Source organism: Sus scrofa, chromosome 7 (genome assembly GCF_000003025.6).
Source record: "Sus scrofa isolate TJ Tabasco breed Duroc chromosome 7, Sscrofa11.1, whole genome shotgun sequence".
Lineage (NCBI taxonomy): Eukaryota > Metazoa > Chordata > Mammalia > Artiodactyla > Suidae > Sus > Sus scrofa.
In genome coordinates this window covers 62,543,680-62,568,872 of record NC_010449.5, presented here as the reverse complement: position 1 = coordinate 62,568,872, position 25,193 = coordinate 62,543,680, and the positions used below count along the sequence as shown (strand labels likewise).

Below are 25,193 nucleotides of genomic sequence, written 5' to 3'. Positions count from 1 at the left end.
TTGTGTAAAAATGACCCTTTTGCAGGTAACACTCTTCCTTTCTGACTGTTCTTAGATGAAGTACCCCATCTCAGTAGAATTAGGATAACAAAATATGATACCTGACATTTAACTGAGCCTCAGCACTGTGAGATCACTATGTCTAGAGGTGACTAAGTCCAGCCTTCTGCACTGTGCAGGGATTTCTTCTACACTATTTCTAACAGCTTGTTATCTAGTGTCTACATAACTATGATATCTGATCACAGGTAGGCTTATCCTACCTGATAAGCCTTCCTGTACAGGTGATTCAATTTTTCATCTATAACAGACAGAGCTGAATTCAGGTATGATTAGTTCTGATTTGGATATTATGCCACTGCTGGCCATGCTTGCCATTTTTTCTTTCTGTCACGTGTCACTTTTGATTCCTACTGAACTTATGGTTAGCCAGTCTTCATTACTACTCTGAGTGTGTATGTACTGGGGGGATGGGATTTAATAGGCTTTATTTATTAGAACAGTTTAGATTTACGGTAAAATTGAGTAGCACATTTTTACAATTAGTGAAACTGTATTAATACAGTGTCATTATCTGAAGTCCATAATTTACATTAAGGTTCACTTTTGTTTTGTTTTGTTTTGTTTTGTTTTCTAGGGCTGCACCCTTGGCATATGGAGGTTCCCAGGCTGGGGGTCGTATCTAAGTTGTAGCCACAAGCCTACACCACAGCTCACAGCAACGCTGGATCCTTAATCCACTGAGCAAGGCCAGGGATCAAACCTGAGTCCTCATAGATGCTAGGCAGATTCGTTTCTGCTGGTCCATGACAGGAACTCCAAGGTTCACTCTTTGTGTTACATACAGTTCTATGTATTTTAAAAAATGCAAAACATCATGTATCCACCGTTACAGTATCATACAGAATAGTTTCACAGCACTTAAAAAAACCCATGTGCTTTGCCTTTTTATCTCTCTCTGCCTCTCCCTGAACTCTTGGCAACTACTGATTTTTTTACTGTCTCTGTGGTTTTGCCTTTTCCACAGTGTCATACAGTTGGAATCATAAAGTATCTAGCCTTCCAGACTGGCTTCTTTCACTAAGTAATAATGCATTGAAAGTTCCTCCATGTATTTCCATGGCTTCATAACTCATTTGTTACCACTAAAGAATAGAATATTATACAATAGAGTATTTATACAATAGATAGAATATTATACAATATTATACAATAATAGAGTATTCTACAGTATTATACAATAATGGAATATTATACAATAGAATATTTTCTATGTATGGATATACCACAGTTGGTTTATATATTCACCTATTGAAAGATACTTTGGTTGCTTCCAGTATGGGGAAATTATTAATAAAGCTGCTGTTTATTATTTTTATTACTACTGGATAAACATTTAGGATCCTGTTCATTATATCATATGATAAGATTCTGTTTCACTTTGTAGGAAACCGCCAAACTGCCTTTCAAAGTAGTTGTACCATTTTGCATTCCTGCCACTAATAAACTAGAGTTCCTATTACTCCGCATTTTTACCAGAATTTCATGTTGCTACTTTTCTGGATTTAGCCATTCTAATAGATATAGCAACATCTCATTGTTTTAGTTTGCAATTCTCTGGCGGCATATGACATTGAGCTTCTTGTCATATGTTTATATGCCATCTCTATTTCTTCTTTGGTGATGTATCTGTTTAGATTTTTTTTGTCTATTTTCTAATTGAGTTGTTTATTTTCTTACTGTTGCATTTTAAGAGTCCTTTTTATATTTCACGTACTAGTCCTTTATCAGATAAGTGGTTTTTTTATTACTCAATGAATTTATTACATTTATAGTTGTACAATGATCATCACAATCCAATTTTATAGGATTTCCATCCCATACCCCCAGCGCATCCCCCCACCCCCCAAACTGTCTCCTTTGGAAACCATAAGTTTTTCAAAGTCTGTGAGTCAGTATCTGCTCTGCAAAGAAGTTCATTCTGTCCTTTTTTTAGATTTCACATGTCAGTGATAGCATTTGATGTTGGTGTCTCATTGACTGACTTCAATGAGAATTGATAATTGATAATTTCTAGGTCCATCCATGTTGCTAAAAATGCTGGTGTTTTGTTTCTTTTAATAGCTGAGTAATATTCCACTGTGCATATGTACCACATCTTCTAAATCCACTCTTCTGTCGATGGACATTTAGGTTGTTTCCATGTCTTGGCTATTGCAAATGGTGCTGCAATGAACATTGGAGTACAGGTGTCTTTTTGAGTCATGGTTTTCTTTGGATAGATGCCCAGGAATGGGGTTGCTGGATCAAATGGTAGTCCTATTTTTAGTTTTCTGAGGAATCTCCATACCGTTTTCCACAGTGGTTGCACCAGCTTACAATCCCAACAGTCTTCCTAGTTGGATTCGTTTCCACTGCACCGCGACGGGAACTCCAATGTCAATATCTTGATAGTGCCAGTGTACTATAATTTTATAAAATGTTACTATTAGGGGAAAGTGGTAAAGGACACCTGCTGTATTATTTCTCATAACTGCTTGTGAATTTGCAATGATCTCAAAACAAAAAGGTTAATTTTTTAAGTATTCCTCAAAAATGGAATGAAATGGAGTATGGATGGGGTCAGCAGTGGAAAAATAGGGTTGCACATCAAGATAAGGAGAAAAGGAAGAGAAATAAAATTGGTGTGACTCTTCTATAATATAGAGCCCACCTATTTGAATGGAACATTTAAGCAACAGTGTTCAATAAATACTTTTTATCTGCCTCTTATGGAGAAACCACTGTTCTTGGCCCTAGAAGGAAGCAAAGAAGAGTAAAACATGATCCCTTTCTTCAGTAGCCTTAAGCTAAAATAGAGAAGATAAAACAAGTTTGCAGTTGTATACAGTATAAAGGAAAGTAGGAAGTGATGAATAAGGAATGTGGAAAGGACATGGGAGCTTAAAGGAAGGATATGGGGGTATGACCTCATGACCATTGTGGCAATTCATCTGGGTCTTAAAGTATAGCAATAGGGATAGGGAAAGAGAATAAGTGAAGGGACAGGGAAAGAGAATAAGTGGAGGCAACAGTGTGAGCAATACTTCAGAGTGAAAAGTATGAGGGTATTTTTTTAAAAAACAGTTTTCATTTCTATTTGTCTAAAATAAAATTTTGTTTTCCTTTTTTCTTTTTAGGTCCATACCCACAGCATATGGAATTTCCCAGGCTAGGGTTCCAATCAGAGCTGCAGCTGCCAGCCTACACCACAGCCACAGCAACGTGGGATCTAAGCCACAACTGCAGCCTACACCACAGCTCACAGCTTAACCCACTGAGCGAGGCCAAGGATCAAACCTTCATCCTCATGGATACTAGTCAGGTTCTTAATCCACTGAGCTACAACAGGAACTCGTAGAATAAATTTTTTTTTATAGAGTAGGCAGGAAGAAATCTTAAAAAAAAGGGTAGAGCAGAATTCTGGAGCACCCTGAATGTTAGACTAAAACTTAGAACATCAACCTAGAATTCTGAATCCAGGGAAATTATCCTCCAAAAGTGAAAGAGAAATAAAGACTTTCTTGGGCAAACCAAAACTGAGTGAATTTGTCACCAGTACACCTGTCTTGCAAGAAATGTTAAAAGTTCTTCAGAGAAAAGGCTATCACATTAGGTCAGAAACTCAGATCAAGTTAATTGATACAATAAACCAGGAAGTAAAGCCACAATCCTCTCAGAAATTGTGTACTTAAGACAACGTAACAAATACTTCTGCTTTCCATACTTGATTATTTTTATTCAGTAAAACAAGCCAGACCTGCCTCTTTATTTTTTTTCCGGAATGATTTAATAGTGTTATCAGTAAGTGATAAAGGTTAGGAAAACTAGTTTACTTCTCCCAATTCATGAAAAAACTGAACCAACAGGCAGTCATTTGTCATGAAAGTATTTATAAAATGTCTAATTATCCTATGAAATCTTACACAAAGTTAATTATAAATAATTTATTTTAAAAATTATGTAATATACGAATGCCTGTTTTTTGCCAGGTGTTGTGCTAGATATCTTCATATAGATCACCTCAATTTGTTATATGAACTCAGTGAGATTTTTCCCACTGTTATTAGAGTTGAGGAATTAATACTCAAAGGGGTAAAGTATTTTCCCCAAGGTCAGACAGAGTAAACAACAAGACTAAAATTTGAATCTCATTCCTCAGAGTCCAAATCTGACAACTTTTCATCTACCAAACTTGGCATTCTTGACATATTAAACTGGAAGGTTCCATAGAGAACAGACCTGTGGTTGCCAAGGGGGAGGTGGTAGGGAGTGGGATGGACGGGAAGTTTGGGGTGGTAGATGCAAACTATTACATTTAGAATGGATAAGCAGTGAGACCCTACTGTATAGCACTGGGAACTATGTCCAGTCTCTTGGGATAGAACATGATGGAAGAGAATATGAGAAAAAAATGTATATGTATGTATGGCTGGGTCACTTTGCTGTACAGCAGAAATTGGCAGAACATTGTAAATCAACTATAATTTTTAAATAATAATGATTAAAAGAAAAAAAGACTGGTTGATTCTTTGTTGTGGGCTGTGTCCTTTGCCGTGTGGCTTGTTTAGCAGCATCTCTGATCTCTACCCACTAAATGCAAGTAGCATCCCCATCTCCAGCTGTAACAGTGAAAAATGTCTCCAAATGTTACAGAATTACTCCAAGAACTATTGGTCTATACTGTCACATCTTATGTCTAACTTTTTAACCCAAGAACACTTATTCAATTAAAATAAACAATATATAGAACACATGAATGATTGAACAATTATTTTAAATAAACTAAGCATAAATAGAAAAGTAAGTACGTAGTATGGGATGGTGAGTAAAGTTATCTCATGGAAGGACTTAAGAAACAGTTGATCATGGAGACAAGAAGCCAGGAAAAGTAGCATCAAAACTTGATATAAATGAGAGTTCCCATCGTGGCTCAGTGGAAACGAATCTGACTGGCATCCCTGATGATGCAGGTTTGATCCCTGGCCTTGCTCAGTGGGTTAAGGATCTGGCATTGCCCTGAGCTGTTGTGTAGGTCGCAGACACAGCTCAGATCTGGCATTGCTATGGTTGTGGCATAGGCCAGCAGCAACAGCTCTGATTCGACTCCTAGTCTAGGAACTTCCATATGCCATGGGTGCAGCCCTAAAAAGAAAAAGAAAAAAAAAATTGGTATAAATGGAAAAGTACTGGTTGTAAGAATAAGATAAATTCATGTATGACACTACAGTTGAGAGAGAGTTCAAAAAGCGGGTTAACAGACAAATTGAGGAGAATATAAATATCTAAATAAAACATAAAAGTGGGTCATAAACCTGAAAATTCAAAGATATTTTAAGCTGAGTCAATATAGAGAGTCAGGGATGAGGAAAATAGTTAGGACCACAGACATGAGGAAACAGACCCGGAGACTTTTAAATATACTTTTAAATATTACTTTCTATAGTAAATTAGAAAATTTAATACATTAAGAGTTACATAATTTCAAAACTGGAAGGGTGAATTGAATTTTTTATATTAACCATGTTTCCTTCATGATAAATAGAGATGTATTTCTGAGAGTGATTTAATAGTTTTTCTGCTGTTATTTTATCTTTTATTCTTACTATAACTTAAAATATTTTTCTATACAATGTCCTTTAGGTGCCATTAAATTGTAATGCTGTTTCCATACAGAAAAAATGCATCTGAAAATCAGTAGCTTTGGAAAGAGGTTAATTGTGATATTACTCTGAAGAAAGCTAAACAGCATGGCCCTTTTTGTAAGTTTAGGGAAGATTTTTCTGAGGGAAGAAAAAAACGACACTAAAACAAAAATGTTCTTCAATAGTTATAGATTTATACATGCTGGAAATATATCCTCTCTACTTCACCTTTATTCCTATAAGAAACTTTCCCTAAATTATAACATTTTGACTTATTGAAGTTCTTAAGGTATGCATTCTTCCCATAAAATAAAATTGTCCTGGAGTTCCCGTCGTGGCGCAGTGGTTAACGAATCTGACTAGGAACCATGAGGTTGTGGGTTCGGTCCCTGCCCTTGCTCAGTGGGTTAAAGATCCGGCGTTGCCGTGAGCTCTGGTGTAGGTTGCAGACGCGGCTCGGATCCCCTGTTGCTGTGGCTCTGGTGTAGGCTGGTGGCTACAGCTCCAATTAGACCCCTAGCCTGGGAATCTCCATGTGCTGCGGGAGCGGCCCAAGAAATAGCAAAAAAAAGACAAAAAAAAAATTGTCCTAAGTAATATGACAATATGTTGGAATTGGGAAGTAAATCAGAAAATGAAACTGGGGAAAAAAAAAAAACTATGAAGTGTTATAAAGTACTAAGAAGCAGAAGGGTAAGGTCTATAAGACAGAATAACAAAGAAGGAACAACAAAATTTAGATTGATGAGCTATAAAAGGTTTATCTAAAAAGCAATAGTTATGCTGAGACCTAAAGGATGAGTAGGAGTTGGTCACGTAAAAGCATGGAAGGTAAGGCATTCCATACAAATCCTTCAAGCGGGAAAAACTTGATGTTCCCAAGAAGTGGAATGTCTGCTAAAAGGTGGTAGATAGAGAGGCCAAATAATAGAGGGCTTTGTAACCTATGGCAAGTAGAGGAGTGTTCCAGCCTAGGGATAAGACTATGGTATGGGTTCAGATTCTGGCTTTGCCAGGGGTGTAAAATCAATTAAATTACTTACCTCTCTTTGTTTCAATTTCTTCATCAGTTAAAAAGGTAATATTAATAGGACTTCCTTCGTAAGTTGTTAGGTTTAGCGAGTGAAAATATATAATTTGCTATTATTTTTGAGATTTATTCTGAGTGCATTGAGGTGCTGTTGCCTCATTTATCTCATTTATCTTTTTTGTTTGTTTGTTCTTGGCCATACTTGTGGAAGATCCCGGGCTAGAGATCAAACCTGTGCCAAAGTTGCAAACCTGCACCACAGCCACAGCAATGTTGGATCCTTAACCCACTGTGCTGCGAGGGAACTTCCTTACTTACCTTTTTAAGAGATTGCTCCCAGTCACAGATCCATCTGAGAAAAAAATTAAAATCTATAATATAAATTTTCAAGAAAGAAAAAAAGATTAAATGATAGAAACTAGTAAATAATGAATGATTAGGGGATTAAATTGGGATAGCATTGATTTTAATAATGGTATAGTTTTAAAAGCTGTCATTGATTCTTACTATTTAATTGCTTATAATATACTGGATAGTGTTTTAGATATCATAGACAGATGCAGAATTCTCAAACTAAACTGACATACTTTGAGTTTTAAATGAGGAGCGTGTATGTAAAATTTAAATATAAAGGAATAAGTCTGTTTTCCAAGTCCATGACTTTCTTTTCTATAGAGATGTTCATTTTATTAGATTCCAGTTATAAGTGATATCATATGGTATTTGTCTTTGTCTTTCTGGCTCATTTCACTCAGTATGAGATTCTCTAGTTCCATCCATGTTGCTGCAAATGGCATTATGCCATTCTTTTTTATGGCTGAATAGTATTCCATTGTGTATATATACCACATCTTCCAAATCCAATCATCTGTTGATGGACATTTGGGTTGTTTCCATGTCCTGGCTATTGTGAATAGTGCTGCAATGAACATGCGGGTGCACGTGTCTCTTTTAAGTAGAGTTTTTTCCGGATATATGCCCAAGAGTGGGATTGTGGGATCATGTGGGAGTTCTATGTATAGATTTCTAAGGTATCTCCAAACTGTTCTCCATAGTGGCTGTACCAGTTGACATTCCCACCAACAGTGCAGGAGGGTTCCCTTTTCTCCACAGCCCCTCCAGCACTTGTTATTTGTGGATTTATTAATGATGACCATTCTGACTGGTGTGAGGTGGTATCTCATGGTAGTTTTGATTTGCATTTCTCTTATGATCAGCGATGTTGAGCATTTTCTCATGTGTTTGCTGGCCATCTGTGTATCTTCCTTGGAGAACAGTCTATTCAGGTCTTTTGCCCATTTTTCCATTGATTGATTGGCTTTTTTGCTGTTGGGTTGTATAAGTTGCTTATATATTCTAGAGATTAAGCCCTTGTCTGTTGGATCATTTGAAACTATTTTCTCCCATTGGACTTGGAAAACAGACTTGTGGCTGCCTGATGGGAAAGGGAGGGAGTAGGAGGGATCGGGAGCTTGGGCTTATCAGACACAACTTAGAATAGATTTTCAAGGAGATCCTGCTGAGTAGCATTGAGAACTATGTCTAGATACTCATGTTGCAACAGAGCAAAGGGTGCGGGAAAAAAAATGTAATGTGTACATGTAAGGATAATTTGATCCCCTTGCTGTACAGTAGGAAAATAAAATAAAAACAATAAATAAATAAATACAAAGGAATAGAGTAGGCTAAGATTTTTTTAGGTAGGACCCAAAAAAGTACTGCCATTAATGGAACAATGATTAATTGGACTTCATTAAAACTAAGAACTTACATTCATCAAAAGACAACATTAAGAGAATAAAATATCACTGCACCCTATTAAAATGACTAAAGTTAAAAGGACTGGCAGTCCCAGTCTGAGGGTGTATGTAGAGGACCTGGAACACCATTGCTGATAGGAGTAGTAATTGGTATGACCACTCTGGGAACCTTTGCAGCATCTACTAAATCTGAACATACATGCACCCTGTGGAGAACTAATGCTCCAGAAATGAGTGCTTATGTCAGTTATATTTCAATAAAACTGGGGGGGGGGAACAAACAAAAAAAGAAGTTCTTGGGTCCATCAAAAAACACATTCAAGGAGTTCCCGTCGTGGCGCAGTGGTTAACGAATCCGACTAGAAACCATGAGGTTGCGGGTTCGGTCCCTGCCCTTGCTCAGTGGGTTAACGATCCGGCGTTGCCGTGAGCTGTGGTGTAGGTTGCAGACGCGGCTCGGATCCCGCGTTGCTGTGGCTCTGGCGTAGGCCGGAGGCTACAGCTCCGATTCGACCCCTAGCCTGGGAACCTCCATATGCCGCGGGATATGAAATGAAATGGCAAAAAGAAATGGCAAAAAGACAAAAAATAAATAAATAAATAAATAAATAAAACTTAAAAAAAAAAAACGCATTCAAGAATTATTCATAGCACCAACAGTGGAAAGGTTAATTAAGTTGCTGTGTGTTTATGTAACAGAATACATCATAGAATTTTTAAAAAATGAATAATGCGCAACAGGATAAATTTCATAAACTATATTAAGCAAAATAAGTCAGACAAAAAGTTCAAAAACATGCAATATTAATCTTGATAGGTGTTGGATTACTGATTATTTTTGGAGAGTGGATCAACTGCGAGGAGTGGAGTCTTCAGTGTTCTGTATTTTGTTCTTTACATTTTGTCAAGCTAAATACTTGAGATTTGTGCAATTTTTGTAATTTAAAATGTATTTGACATTTAAGGATAATAAAGAACATACACTTTTTAAAGGTTTTTTTGTTCTGTTTGTTTTGTTTCTTTCTTTCTTACATCTTTGAAGTAGGCAAAGAGCAGACTGAAAGAAATTAAAGTTGGAAGAATGTAGAAAATATGAGAAGACAGAGAAAATAATGGGCAAATGCACAAGAGACAGGAGCCTTTAGGCATATGGATTGTTAGAACCAAGAATCAAATATGGGTTAGATGCATAACCTTAAAGAAAGGTTTTTTTTTTTTTTTGCTTTCTGCAAATCTGGCATTGTACACTATTCTTTCATATATAGCAATCACTTCACCACAGTTTAGCAGCATTCTCTCTTCTTAGGGACTAATTTTAATTCTTAAATGATTTCCTTTGGTATGCTAACTGTCCCTGTCTCAGGTCCTTCTTATTTCCATGTGACATCTCCAAACTGAGCACACTGGAGAGGCTTACGGGTTACTTAAGCAAAAAGGAGAAATTTAAAATTACTTTAGTTTGAACAGTTTTAAATGAAGTAGATATTAAATGACTAGATATTCAGCCAGAGTTAAAGTTCCTGACTAGCTCTTTGAAGCTTTAAGAATTATATTACTTTCTCTCAATATTATCAATCTGTATTATATAGTTAGGTAGTTTTACTTAAAGTCTCCCGTCGACATTTCTTTTGTATGCATATACTGAAATGATTTTATTTAATAAAAAAAGAACATCTCCTGTGTGGATTTTAAATTTCCCTTATTAAATATTTATATTTTCAAAATGTCTTTATTTAATTGAGTGAGGTGCTTGGTGCCATTTCAAAATAACCTCAGGTGGTAGGTGTAATGACATATCAAAGATTTGACCTTTAGCATTTTAGGATTCTATTTGTCTGCATTTTCTTCTGCATTCATTTAGTCTTAATTTATATGCTGTTTCTCTGTGTGACTTAATGAGCACATGTATTTGGCATAAGATTCATTAACAAAAAGAAAATATATCTGAATACATATTATTTCTGTGCCGCCTGAGTAGTGATTTTAACTTCATTTATATCTCAACTGTGACAAGTAGAAAATGCCCTGTATAAGGCTGATCAGTATTTGTACAAACCTCATTCATTCTCATTAAGTGTTCAGCCAAATAGACCCTGGATCTACTAAACTGATGCCTGTTCTCTTACTTCTCACTTCTTTGCAGTCAGCTTATTATATTCTTTTATTTACCTAGAGATACTTTATTTTGTAATTCTTTGCTATTACTTTTAAAGAAAATTGAATGTAATATTTACACTGATATAATTAACATCTTGCAGCAACTTTGTGTAGGCTTTGATAGCAAAGCTAATCATTTGTCTGGGTAGCTTTCAGCCTAAAAGCAGAGAAATGGATAATTATCAAGCGTAATATTGTCATACAAAAATTATTTTCATTTGCCCATTTAAGTATGTCTTTATTGATTTTTAGAAGTGGATGTTTCTAACTGGAGATTTTTGTCAAATAGTTATTGGTCAGTCAGCCTCCCTATTTATGTTTACATTATTTATTTTTATATTTTCTCAGTTTACACAAATCCTTATCCCAAGAAGAAAGTCTGAAGGATCAGTTTAACCATACCCTTAGTACCTATGAAGAAGCTTTGAAAAACAGAGAGAACATTGTTTCCATCACTCAACAACAAAATGACGAACTATCTATCCAACTGCAGCAAGCTCTGACAGATCGAGCAAACATGGAATTAGAGCTTCAGCACACCGTGGAGGCCTCCCGAGCAGCCAATGACAAAGTTCAGAAGTAAGTGAAATGACCTTGCATAATTTCAAAAGCATGAAACAAAAAAGAACAAAAGTGCTATCTTTTAGCAACTAAATCATATATTATTTATTATGCATACTGTTAATAGTTGAAGACAAAAGTAGATTGAGCCAGATGAACTTTTTTAGAGTGCCTGTCATATCCATATTTGGGGTCAAAAGTCATTTACTTGGGAATCACAGGTACTATTTAGGATAAACATCTTTATTTAATAAGTGATCTTCATGAGTTCATTCAGGCCATATGATTAAAATTGTTTCATGAGAAATAGGTAGTTATTAGCAATGGGAAGAGGCAGTCAAGTTGCCAGCTTTCCTCATTTAGCTTCACAATAATCCTGCTTGGGTTGAGATCATCTATGACCTTTCAGTCTGAGACCTCTAGCTCATAGAATCCAGGACAGTGAAATTAATTTTCTTATGTTCCTCTTCTGAAGAATTCAATACAGCTTTTCAAAGTATGTGATTATAGTTGTTTATTTTCAGTAATCTTTGTGTCTTTATTAAAGCTTCAGTAAAGCTGCATAATCATAAGTCTTTAATGATAGCCAGCAAAACATTAACATAACTTATCAAAGAAGTCATTTGTTAATTTATGGGACTCGAATACTCTAGCAAAATTTTCTAAGGCAGCTTTAATATAAAAGAACTTGTAATTTTAATTGAGTGCTTCTTTACTTATTAACAGCATTTTGTCATTCACACACATAATCACATTCAATTTCTAAGACATACTTTTTTCCTTAAGTTTTTTTCAGTTTTATAGTATGAAGAAGTTCTTACTTCTCACTACTTTTTATTGAAAATAAGTCATCTCAAGCATTCCCGCAGGATCCTTGAAATTATATTTTGATTAATAGCCCAAGATCAGGTAAATATATAATTGAGACTGTTTTAAACCAGATTAGGAATTATGCATATTAATCTTTATTATCAATGTATGTACCTTGAAACTTATGATTTATGGTATTATGTTTTTTATAGGTTTTTATAAAAGGAGTTCTCTTATAGCAGTTTAAAGATCCAGTATTGTCACTGCAATGGCCTGGGTTGCTGCTACGGCATGGGTTTGATCCCTGGCCCAGGAATTTCCATGTGCTGCAGGCACAGCCCCCCAAAAAATAATAATAAAAATTCTAAAATTAAAAAAAGTAAACATTAAATTTATATTCAGTCAGAAACTATATCAAGTTATTCACAATGTATATTAACATTCTACGAACACCAAGATATATATATATAGGTAGAGCTCATTTCATTGTAAACTATAGATCAGTAACTTTTGACAGTTAAGATCTGATTTAGCTCTATTTGCTTTAAGACTACAAATACTTAAAAATTTCAACTTTTTTTATATGTAATCCTTTAATTTCTCTACATAACTAAAACTCCCTAAAACAGTGTTTCCCAGAGAGCAATTAGATTTCTAAAAAAAAATATTTATAAATGTTGTCAACTTTTTTTTGTCTCATCAGCTATCAGTTTTATTTTGTGAAAGATATAACTTTACACCCCAAGAAATAAAAATAACATTTTCTCAGATAATACTTTAAATAAGTTTAACCTTTTGAAAAACTCACTATACTGTTCTTATTTTTCACATTTAACAACAGACAAATCAAGACTTTTTTCATGGAAATGGCATGGACAATCCATGGACAGAGTTTAAGTGCAACAATTAATGTCTTTTCTTAGAATTAAATGTTAAGTTTTAATTTAAATGTTAAATCTTTTATTCTGATTTCTGGCAGTCAGACCTAGATGAAAGATTACCAGTAATTGGGAGTTCCCATTGTGGCGCAGTGGTTAACGAATCCAACTAGGGACCATGGGGTTGCAGGTTCAATCCCTGCCCTTGCTCAGTGGGTTAAGAGTTCGGCATTGCTGTGAGCTGTGGTGTAGATTGCAGACGCGGCTTGGATCCCTTGTTGCTGTGGCTCTGGCATAGGCCGGTGGCTACAGCTCCGATTGGACCCCTAGCCTGGGAATCTCCATATGCCGTGAGAGCGGCCCTAGAAAAGGCAAAAAGACAAAAAATAAAATAAAATAAAGATTACCAGTAATTGCCTAAGTATTAAATTCAACACTCCACTTCTAATTATACTCTATTATAAAACTATATATGATCATGGTAAAATAAGATGCTTGTGTATCTTCAGCAGTATACCATGGTAATTTAAAAGCTCAGTCTCTGGATTCACAATGCATAAGTGTGTGAACTTAGACATTTTAAAACACTGTGCTGATGTGGACAATAGTATGTGGACAGTAATACTCCTATCTCCTAATGTTGTAAGAATTAGATGAGATTGTACATGTGATGCTTTGAGAGTAGTGTGTGTTGCATAGGCCCTCCTTCTCTTATTACTTCTCTCATATGCACTATCTCATTCCTCAGAAGGGCACTCACTACCTTCGAGGCTAAATGCCTTTATATACATTAATCTCTCTGCTTGGAGCCTTTTGCCCTTTCCCCTCATGATAAACATATTCATCCTATGAGATGCACTGCAGCATAGAAGATAGAGGCAAGCTTCGTCGTCAATCAGCCAGACCTATGTTTGAATCTCTGCTTTCTTGTTATCTCTGAGATTTAGGACAAATTTCTTATCCCCTAGAAGCAAAAGTTTTTCAGTTAAAATATTTAGACCATTGCCCAGGGCTTCACAGGGAAAGTTGATGTGGGAATAAACTGGATGTCATGTAAAAATGCCTAATTTAGTACCAGTTACTTTATTATAAGCATTGTATAAATTTTATCAGTAGTATCATCATATTCATCAAATTAGCAGGATTAGTTCAATTGCCTTTTCTCTACAAAATTTTCTTCAACTTTTTGGTTTGTTAAATCACTCTTTTCTGTGTGTTGTCATAGGTTTTTGTTTGTTTGTTTGTTTGTTTGTTTTGGTTAAAAATTTCTATCCTGAAAATAAAGCCCTCCCATTTTCCTGTCTCTCCTGTCTCCATGAAGAGTTCAGCAGTTTTAGCACTGCCCTTGTTCCCTCACTCTTTCTTATGATTCATATTCACTTTACCATCAGTCTCTATTATCTGTTGCCTGAGTATCTCCTGATTTCCTCGCCCTCTTCCCTAGTGAATTGTATTAGTTCAGGCCCTCGTCATTCCTCATGACTATTGAAATAATCATAAAACTAGTTTATCTGCCTCTAGCTCTCTCAAGTTTACCTTCCTCATGACCACCAGACTTAATTTTCTGAAACATAAATTCAGTTATATTACTTCCCTGTTTAACATCTTTCAGGGGCTCTTTGTCACCTGCAAGTTAAACAACTTAGCGTGATATAGGAGGCCTATCACTGGCCTTCTCCTACTGTTCTGGTATCATTTCCCTCCCATGACCCCTACCACAGTATCTCTGCTTGTGCTATTTCTTCTTAGAATATATTTCTCCCTTTTTACTGGCCAGGTTTTTGTTACTCCTTAAATTCCAGCCTAAATGTTGCCTCTGTGATGCTTTATTTTTTTCATTTTTTAATGCTTTCATAGTACTTAGTCCATACTTTTATTAGTGGTCTTAATCATCTAGGTGTTATAATTGTTTTTATGTCAGTATCCTATCGACTCTCTGCAAAATTACCCATCATTGAGCTTTTCTAAGACATAGACAGTGTTCTATTCATCTTTTTATTCCTGTTGCCTTACACAGATGCCTGCTGTAAAGTGGGCACTCCAAAAATGCTTCTAAGTTTATGAACTAGAAACAATTTAATAGTTTGCTAGAATAACAGAAAAAGGTAAAGACAGGTCAGGTCAGGAATACACAGGAAAATTTCAGATGTGCTTTGATCTGCTTTGGCTGTAGATAAAGTTTTTTTTATCCCAACCCAGTACCTAGAGCTTACCAGTTTCATAGAAAAGCATGGCCTCCCTCACTGGCATCCCCACTCCTTCTGCTCTCCTCAGAGTTAGGATCTCTTAGGGTTAGGGTTAGGGTTAGCTTTTAATCCTTGTTCTAACTACCAACTTTCACCAAGTTTAATTACATTTAAAAGACCTAAAATCTTCAGTAATAGGAGAAAGAGAGCATATACTGTTTCTAATCACTGTAAAATCTTAAATTTGTGTTTTGTTTTCTTTCAGGGTCAAATATTTTTCTTAAAGTGTTAAACCTATATGAGTATACTTGGAAAGAAAGTTGTGCAGAATTACCATCCATAAGTTAGCCAGTATTTATGGGCAGATGGTCACTTATAGGGCAAATGTAATAAATGCCAGATCTCATTGCCCAAAAATAGCTTCTTGGCACAGGTATCATAAAACCTAAAATTTAACCAATGGAAACCCATTCCTTGTATTAAGCATTACTCTCCTTATGTCTGTCTCTTTTAAAAATGTATATGTTTGTGAAAGAAGAGCACATAGTGACTTAGCTTTTAAATTGCTCTTTTACCCACCCTGGATGCACTTGGTTTCAGAGAGTTCTGAGGAGGCCAAAGAGCACAAGAACGTTGTTTAAAAACAAAAAACAAACAAACGAAAAAACCCCAACCTTCTCTGAGTAGTTTTGCTGAGGACCATTCATAATCCTCATTTAGTAAAGAGAAGACTGACGCACTAGTCCATTAAATGATGTTTTTATCACAAGAGATTTAAAAATCTTATCTTTGTGCTGTATTTTTCCATCTGCCTTTTCATCTACAGATAATGCTTCCTCTGGCCTAGAGAAGTTTTCCAAAGGAATTTTTAAAATATATTTTACTATATTTAACATGCCTAAGCTACAGATAGCTATTTAAAATAAAAGTATTTGTAACCAGGCTTATATGGTTAGATCTCTCAAAGACCTAGGTTTTACAATGAAATAACTTTTATCACAAATCTTTGCTCTGGGCCAGATTTACACCGATATTTTTCAAGTTCCCTTATAAACTATAACTATATAATGAATAGATTGGACAAAAAGATGTCGGAAAAAATATAAACTTCTAAACAAATATTTAAGAAAAAATTATCAACTATAACTTTCTATACTTTAAAAAATTGGTTACTTAAAATTTGCATAAATTCTAATTTTTAATTGCATAATTAAAATTTCAAAGATCAGCATAAAACATTTCCTTTTAAAATATAGGGCATCCTGTGTCTTTTGAGTAGCATTGATAGGAGAAAAGAAAAGAAGAACATGTAAAGCTAATAAAAAGTCTTTTCCTGCCTATTTGTCAAATACTGATTTCTATGAAGAAGTTGAGGTTACAAAGAAATTGTGAATTCTCAGCCTGGTTTCCTTGCTGATGAGTGAGAACTGTCTATAGTTCACTTCGAGGTATCAGGGGAGTCACCATAGTGTCACACAAGGGTTCTTAGCGTAGAGCAAACATACTTTCCACAAACTCAGCTGCTTAATCTGTTTGTAAGTTGAATTATAAAACAGGGTAGATGACTCTGGATACTGGGAAGGGGAACAGAGCATTTCCACAGTTTCTTGACTTTAAAAAAAAAATCCTGTTATTCTCCTATTAAAAAAAAAAAGCCAATGATTTTTCATTAACACTTAAACTTTTTAGTTTTGTTGTTGGTTCCAAAATCTGATTTTAACCATAATGAAAAATAATTGTACTAAAATTGTCTTCCATAGTTTAGTATGAAAAGTATCAGTGACTTTTTATAATTGCATTATGTTTTCATTAAAATGATTCTGCTTCTTGCCAACTTTATCTTGGCATTTTTCCTGTAAAGTCTGGGTTGAACTAAGGGTTGCAAAGTAATACTAGGCATAGCTGAACAACTTTGTAAATACCTGTTGATTGAATCAAAGAATGCATTTCATAAATTCCCAACTCAGCTCAAGGTTTAAATCAATATTTAATAAGAAGTTGAAAATTGACTTGGATTTATTAGTATTATTAATAAATGAGAGAATATGTCTTTTCTGGAAATTTCTTCAAAATCTTTTTTGTGTTTGAAATTTAAAAGCTCTGTCAAATATGACCCCTACTTCAGCAAATAATAAGTCAAATAGTTAATTTATTTGTGAGATTTTATGTATAGTTGAACACCCTATTCAGTTTTGGAAGGTCTAAATCTAGGTCTAATTTGATATAGCTTTATTGTCACTTATTTATGGAAGATGGAGTTAGATGCCTACTAAGTAATCGTTGTAAGACATATAGCATCAAACATGCTAATATTTTTTTCTTGAACATATGATATGCTTAAAATAATTTAATGTTTTGGGTCTTAAAAATCATAACACATGTTTGTCAGTTAAGTACATATTTAACTTGTGTTTCAAGTCTTGTACTCTATCAAACAAGTGTGTATTTTATTAAAAAATTAATTCTAGTATATATTTGTATAGTGGATCACCTTTCTTATCCATTGAGTACATAAAGTAGGTTTTCTTAGAGCTACTTTATTATATACAGAGATACCTGCAATGTTTGATAGATGATATAATTATATTCATTTCTTTATAAAAACTACAGAATTGAGGCTTATACCTTGATCTTCAAGGAATGTCTCACTTTGACATGAAAAAGAAACAGTTTTAATTGTCTAGTTCATTCTCTTCTACCAGGGAAGGATTAATGTAGGATTATTAAAATTGAAAAATTCCAGTGAAGTGGAAAGTGAAGGATCCAGGCTAAAAAAGAAAAAGGATTCTCTAAACCTAAGCATCTACACAGTGCCTCATAAGTTCCCTTTTATAGTTAACTTAATGGAATGAATCATAAAGAGCATGAAAGTAGGGACTAAAAAGTTAAATTACAACACGGTTTCTTACATTTGATATGCTTCTTCATTTCAGAATCTGTCTTCTAGTAAGTGACCAAGAGTAAGGCTAGTATACATTTCAGCCTACTCAAATAAAACATGTTTCAGATGATTGTGATGGAAAGGAAAAGAGAGAAAATGAACAAAGGGATAAATAAAGTAAGGAAGGTTCATGTAATTTTGGTTTAAGATTAAATAAAATGCAGGATTTTTGTAATTTTTCATCAATCCTAGTGCTACATAATTGAAAATTTGAAAGTCGGAGATACGAGTTCCTATTATTTTAGGGAAATTATAGAACCCACTTGATGATCAAGTACACTTTGGAATTACACTTCAGACAGGCTAAAAAAAAAAACAACAGGAGTTCTTATACCACAGAGACATTCAAATGTGATTTTCACATATATGTATATGAATTATAAGTTCCTTAGAGTGGTCATATGCTCTAACTAAGACGCTTTTAGTTGATTCTGTTCTTAGCTCCAGTTAAAAGCCTTCTTAACTGTTTAACCCTTGACTCCAGTGTCATTCTGTAAAAACAGGAGAACTCCTCCATCTTACCTGAGATAGTTTTAGAATTGATAAAAATAAGATATATAAAGTGATTTGAACTTCCTAGGAAAGGTAACTTATTAAAGTAACCACCAGTATACTTTAGAATACTTTTGTTGTATAGTCAAGGAAAAAAGGAAGCTATTGCAGAAATTAGATCTTCCTTGCTAGGTATAGGTTTTATTCCTAAAATATACTAAGAGACCATATTTGATTATTTCTCCCTCTTATTCATAAGGGATTTTTCCCAAGTGCACATTTGGCCCTCAATAAATATAGAATGAAAGACTCTTTTGCTAACTTTAGGGTTACTTTGATAGTGAAATCGTAGACACTGTCCATACCTAAACTTCATTTTTGATCATTTATATTCAGAGAGAAAAATCAATCTATAACAATATGGTATATAATAGCAGCTGAAGTCCATCTTCTTTCTTTATCATATTGTTATATATTCCTGAACAACTCAACAGAAAGTTTTTTTCTTCAACTCTTAACCTCAGTATAAAGAAAAAAGTAGTTGCACTGCTATAGATTACTTTGTCAGGTGTTTCTGTAGAAAGACTAAAAATGAAAAATAAAACTCCAGAAATTACCTAGTAGGTAGTACTTGGAATCTTAGTCAACTTAGTAATTGTAGTTTTTTAGATTTATAAAAATGGCATTTGGCTTTTATACCATTCCAACTAGCAGTTCTTGGAACATCATCATCAATTGACTTTTTCCTTTCCCACATACAATGGTATCCTAAAAGCATAATGAAAGCATATGTTCTTTCTCTTTGTGTTACCAAGCTATGTAATGGTAAAAATAACATAGAAACATATTTAAAATCCTGAAACATCTTCATCCTTAATTTAAGCTACTAATCTGCCTTCTGAGCTATGTGTATTCACATCAGTCCTCCAAGAACTTCTCTACTACTGACTGGAGGGCCTAATCTTTCCCAGAATGATGGAAGTAGCACAGTTCAAGAACAAGAATGAATCTCTGTATAATCACACCACAATGTGAGGTGACCCTAAGACAGAGAACTGACCAGATACACATACGGGTTTTAAGAAGACTTTCTGATGCTCTTTTTAACACAGCTGTGAGAAGAATGTAGCTAAGGCCCAATAGTCATTCTTGAGTAGAGCTGGCAAAGGAAACCATGAGGAGAAGAGAATTTTAACACATGGGTGTAAGAGAGTACGGCTTCATTGATGAGATCTGAGGGGAATGCCTAATGACTGGAAGAATCAAACTTGGCAATGAAAACACAAAGCTCTTTTCATCAATTCAAACACAGACTCTAAAGCTGCAGATGGTCACCTCGAGCCTTGTCTATTCAGTGTGAGGTTTTATAAAAATGCCACTTTGGTGAATACTAATAGATCAAAACAAAGATTTAATAACATAAAGATGGGGTGTTCATTTTTAAATGAGTATACAGGTCAATGTCTCAGAAAAGGGTGAAAAGAGTACATTTTATCTGTGGGTCTAAAGTCCTTTTGTTATTTTTCAACTTCAAAAATAAATGACATTTATCTTCGAAAATAAATGATGAATGTACAGATCGTGTATTTTGGAAAGCAGTTTACATCACAAAAAAGAGACCAAAATCAGGGTTTATATTTATACTCATTGATTTCACCTTTTGTTTGATGACTCTCAATTTATAACATTTGTTAATGTTATCATTTAATATTTTCTTCAAGTTCACTTGATAGAATAAATGTATGCTGCCCTTCTCCAGGATGCATCAATCTAATTAAAACTTTAGGCCATCATATTTTATACTTGGAATAGGACTTTTTTCCCTATGTTTTTAGAGAATGCAAAGAGACATTGTTTAGTACAAGGGAAGCCTTTGAACGTCAATGCAGTCTTGAAATTACATTTTTTGGTACTTTGCATTTCATTTTCTAATATTTTAGAAATTCATAATAATTGTATATATATTCAAAGGTAATTCACTGTATTCAACTTGTTACTTATGCTCATATAACAACCTTATATTAAATTGAAATATGGTACATTTTTCCAGAATAAATGTGATTATTAAACTTGTCTGGCACTTTATAGCTCATACAATTTTTTGGGGGGGGGGGTCTTTTTAGGGCTGTACCCGCGGCACAGGGAGGTTCCCAGGCTAGAGGTTGAATCAGGGCTGTAGCTGCTGGCCACAGCCACAGCTGCAGCAACACCAGATCCAAGCTGCATCTGCGACCTATACCACAGCTCACGGCAACGCTGGACTCTTAACCACTGAGTAAGGCCAGGGTTTGAACCTGTGTCCTCATGGATACTAGTCAGATTAGTTTCAACTGAGCCACAACTGGGAACTCCCTAGCTTATACAACTCTTGCACTAAATCCAAACAAATGAAGCTTTATTTTCCAAAATAAGCTTAAAATACAAATTTAACTTATAGTTTTTATATATGAGGTAAATATAATAAATCTGTATTCCTAACAGTTTTATCTACTAAGTGACACTAACATATGATAAAATACTAGAATTGAAAGTTAAAAGGGAGACAACTTAGTATCTAGCAGAAATACCAGTAAACCAACAGACCCCTAACTATCATTAATTGGGCATGTACAAGTCACTAAGTTGTGTTTCATCTCAGTTTCTTCATCTGGGAGATAGAGCTGATATCCCTGCCCAATCAACTTCAGAACATAGCTGTGAAGATCACATAAGAGGCATGTGCAGGAGTTCCTGTTGTGGCTCAGTGGGTTATGAACCCAGCTAGCATCCATGAGGATGTGGGTTTGACCCCTGGCCTCATTCAGCATTGCTATGAGCTGTGGTGTAGGTCGAAGACACTGTTTGGATCTTGCATTGCTATGGCTGTGGCATAGGCTGGCAGCTGCAGCTCTGATTAGACTGCTAGCCTGGGAATTTCCATATGCCACAGGTGCAGCCCTAAAAAAGACACACACACACACACACAAAATGTGCATAGAAGTACTTTGAAAAGTATAATCCAAGCTGATGAAGAACATCTTCTACTTACACTTTTTAGAGAGTTCCCATTGTGTTGCAGTGGAAACAAATCCAACTAGTGTCCATAAAGATGTGAATCCTATCCCTGGCCTTGCTTAGTGGGTCGGGGATCTGGCATTGCCTGTGACCTATGGTGTAGGTCCCAGACATAACTCGGATCCCACATTGCTATGGTGTAGGCCAGCAGCTGTGGCTCCAATTCAAGCCCTAGGCTGGAAACTTCCACATGCCACAAGCAGGACCCTAAAAAGCAATGTATTAGATTAAAAGTTGGGTTTATTTCTGGGCTTTCTATCCTGTTCCACAGATCTATATTTCTGTTTCTGTGACAGTACCATATTCTTTTGATAACCGTAGCTTTGTAGTATTGTCTGTAAGCAGGAAGCATGATTCCCCCGTTTTCTTTTTTTTTTTTTTAGTCTTTTTGCCTTTTCTAGGGCTGCTTCCCGCAGCATATGGAGGTTCCCAGGCTAGGGGTCTAATCAGAGCTGTAGCCACTGGCCTATACCACAGCTACAGCAATGCAGGATCCGAGCTTCATCTGCAACGCCACAGCTCACTGCAACGCCAGATCCTTAACCCACTGAGCAAGGGCAGGGACCGAGCCTGCAACCTCATGGTTCCTAGTCAGATTCGTCAACCACTGCGCCACGACGGGAACTCCTCTTTTTTCTTTTTCAATATTGCTTTGGCTCTTCGGGGTCTCTTGTGTTTCTAAGCAACTGTGTTTTATTATAGAATATTTAATTATTACATCTAGGGTCTATAAAAATACTAAAAAAAGATGGAGGATGGAAAGGAAAAAAATCTCTTTTGTAAAGAGGAATGGCAGTTAACAAATGGAATGATAGAAAATCACCACCTTATAACTCCCAATGTAATTAATTCAAGCAAAGACCATCCATCAGCCAATAGAATGAGTTAAAAGAGGCTACTTTGGCACTGGAATGAGTCAGTCTAGTTTGGGAAAACTTACTTAGCATATACCAAAGAGTTTAGCATATACTTACTTAGCTAAACTAAGCCTCCTTAAAAATCAGGGAGGGCTTAGACATGGGGATTTAAGATGTCATGTGCCTTCAAACAATATTTAGGGATTTATTATTAAAATTTACTTTAGAAATGATTCTTACTCAAATATTCTGTGCTTATGTAAATAATAGAAGATAGACCTAAACCATTCAACCTTTTATCAAGATTCATCTTTTAAAGAAACTCACTGTAATGTAAAGAAGTTTTAACATAGAGATTTTATCAATATTAGATTAGGTACTGGTCTTTTATTTAAATTCTGATATTTTGTTTATCATGGAGTTTTTTTGTTTTGTTTTGTTTTGTTTTTTGCCTTTTTGCCATTTCTCAGGCCACTCCCGCGGCATATGGAGGTTCCCAGACTAGGGGTTGAATCGGAGCTGTAGCTGCCAGCCTACACCAGAGCCACAGCAACGCGGGATCCGAGCCTCGTCTGCGACCTACACCACAACTCACGGCAACGCTGGATCCTTAACCCACTGAGCAAGGCCAGGGATCAAACCCACAACCTCATGGTTCCTAGTCGGATTCGTTAACCACTGTGCCACAACGGGAACTCCTAGCATGGACTTTTTGTGTTAGTTTTGATTTTTTTTTTTTTTAAATACTGCATTAAATATTTTTTATCTTGATAATGAGGTTTTTTACACTCTTTGAAATTTTCACCTCAATTGAGTGTTCCATTCACCTCACCCTAGATTTAGCCCTGAATACTCTATAGATGAAAAAGACCCTGACTGGAGGAAGGGCGGACCACTCCTAGTTTACCCTCATTCAGAAATAAGCACCTGCTAAGTTACCCTAGTTTGTATGATTTCTTCTGAATGTTGTTTCAGACTGAGAAATGATAGTCATATTCTGGAGCTGAACATCTACCTGTGGTTCTTCCCACCCTGTGGAAATTGGCTTTAATAATATACTGTCCAGAAAGCCTACCATTGTCTGAATTTGTTTCTTACTTTATGGTTATTACCAGCACCATTTTTGTTAACTGTTGCTTTCTCTTTATTTCAGTCACCTTTGTAGTTGGGTCAATCATATCTATCAATGGTAGGATTGTGATTATATTCTAGACTCTAAGCATTGATTTCAATTTGAGAATATATGGTTTTTGTGAATCAAAGATAAATCAGGTAGAGAAAATTACTGTGATGATTCTAGCTTAATAAGTTGAATATTACTTTTACTTTGTAGGCCCCTGGCTTAGTGTGAAGTTTGAAGATGCATTGATATATTATCTCTACTAGTCTCCCAAAGGATGTTGCCAGTCTTTTGAATTAAACTTGAATAAGGTTGATTTGTATTCCCTGTTAATCAAAATTTGAAATGTTGACATTAGAAAATTTCATTCAGTGCTAATTATATATGGCTTTTATGAAAGTTAGGAAGGAAAGAATCCTACATTTTAAAGTTTAGTATCAGCCTAAAGCCCTAAGAAAACAACAGTGAGTAGCTTAATAAGCCACCTTAATAAGATACCTTAATAAAACTAACCAGTTATTCTAGCTTGCAGCATTTCACTTGACAGTATAAAATTCAGTGCCTCACTTCCACCATCATTAATTGAAACTTTTCTGGATTTAAAATGATCAAAAATCTCAGCAATGTTACAGCATCATTTCCTAACCTTTCTTGACTCTTACTTCCCTGTAATAGTAATACATCTTCTCTAGACAGTTTTAAGCATCCTTCTTGCATGTATAAGATAAAGAAGTTAATTTGCATTGATTGTTTTGTTTTATTTTAAGTACAGTCTTTAGTATTCATATGTAACATCACATAGTGTTTGACTTCAGCTGTATAAGAAAGAGCAATTTATTGCTTTATAATAATACATTAGTTTGGTTTAGGGCCTAAATACATATAAGGAAGTAGATTAAAATGTAGTAATGTATTATGACATTAAATAACTGTTAATGCAATGATATTTGGAATTTTTAACTTTAACAATGACATAAAAATAAAATAATGCAAACTTAATGTTTGCTAGAATATTTCCACAAATAGCACATTATGGGTGTTTGGGTCTTTACTCCAGTATATGTAAAACTAAATTAAATATTATTATTATTCCAATATTTTCTCTAACTTTTTTTTAAGTTACAGCTACTAAATAAGTGATGTGAGTAGTCCGATCAAATAAACACAATATAGAGATCTGGTGAAGAGACTCTTGAGATGAATTTACAGATTTATTTTGATGCTTCTCATTTGTATTTCAAGTTCAGTGTACTTTCTGCTTCTAAATATTTCAGTGGTCCATTAGAGGTTGAAATTAAAAATTAAACATTTTACAATTTAAAAAAAGATAGCGAGATGCTCAAAAGCAATGTGTTGACCAGCTGTGTTTAGCTGAATGATACATCAACTGAAGGATTCAGTCATGAACATCCTATGCTGATCTTTGCTGGACCTTCATTCTACTCATTCATTTGCACTCAGAAGTCTTCAAACTAGTCCATTTTATAAAGGCTAAATAAATTAAGGGCATAATGTTCAATGATAATTTTATGCTTTGGCTTCAAAAAAAGAACTCAAAACAGGACTCATTACCAAATTATTACATTTGACTACATGATCTGTGAATTTTTAAATTGTAAAGTGAAAATATGATGCTTTAGAAAATCGGATTTCGTTATGTAGT

At 35.0% G+C, this 25,193-nt stretch overlaps 1 protein-coding gene across 9 annotated transcripts in view; it reads left to right on the top strand.

Annotated features, from left to right (window-relative positions):
• The window catches only part of MIPOL1 (mirror-image polydactyly 1), a 278,917-nt gene that overhangs the window by 227,174 nt on the left and 26,550 nt on the right, over nt 1-25,193 (top strand). For all 9 annotated transcript variants that reach the window (XR_002345852.1, XM_021099133.1, XM_021099139.1 and 6 more), the window contains one exon: nt 10,980-11,210. Coding sequence is in view for 8 of the 9 variants with exons in the window: in XM_021099133.1 (XP_020954792.1) it covers nt 10,980-11,210 (231 nt within the window). In the remaining variant the exon portion in view is untranslated. The remainder of the gene's footprint in view (nt 1-10,979; nt 11,211-25,193) is intronic.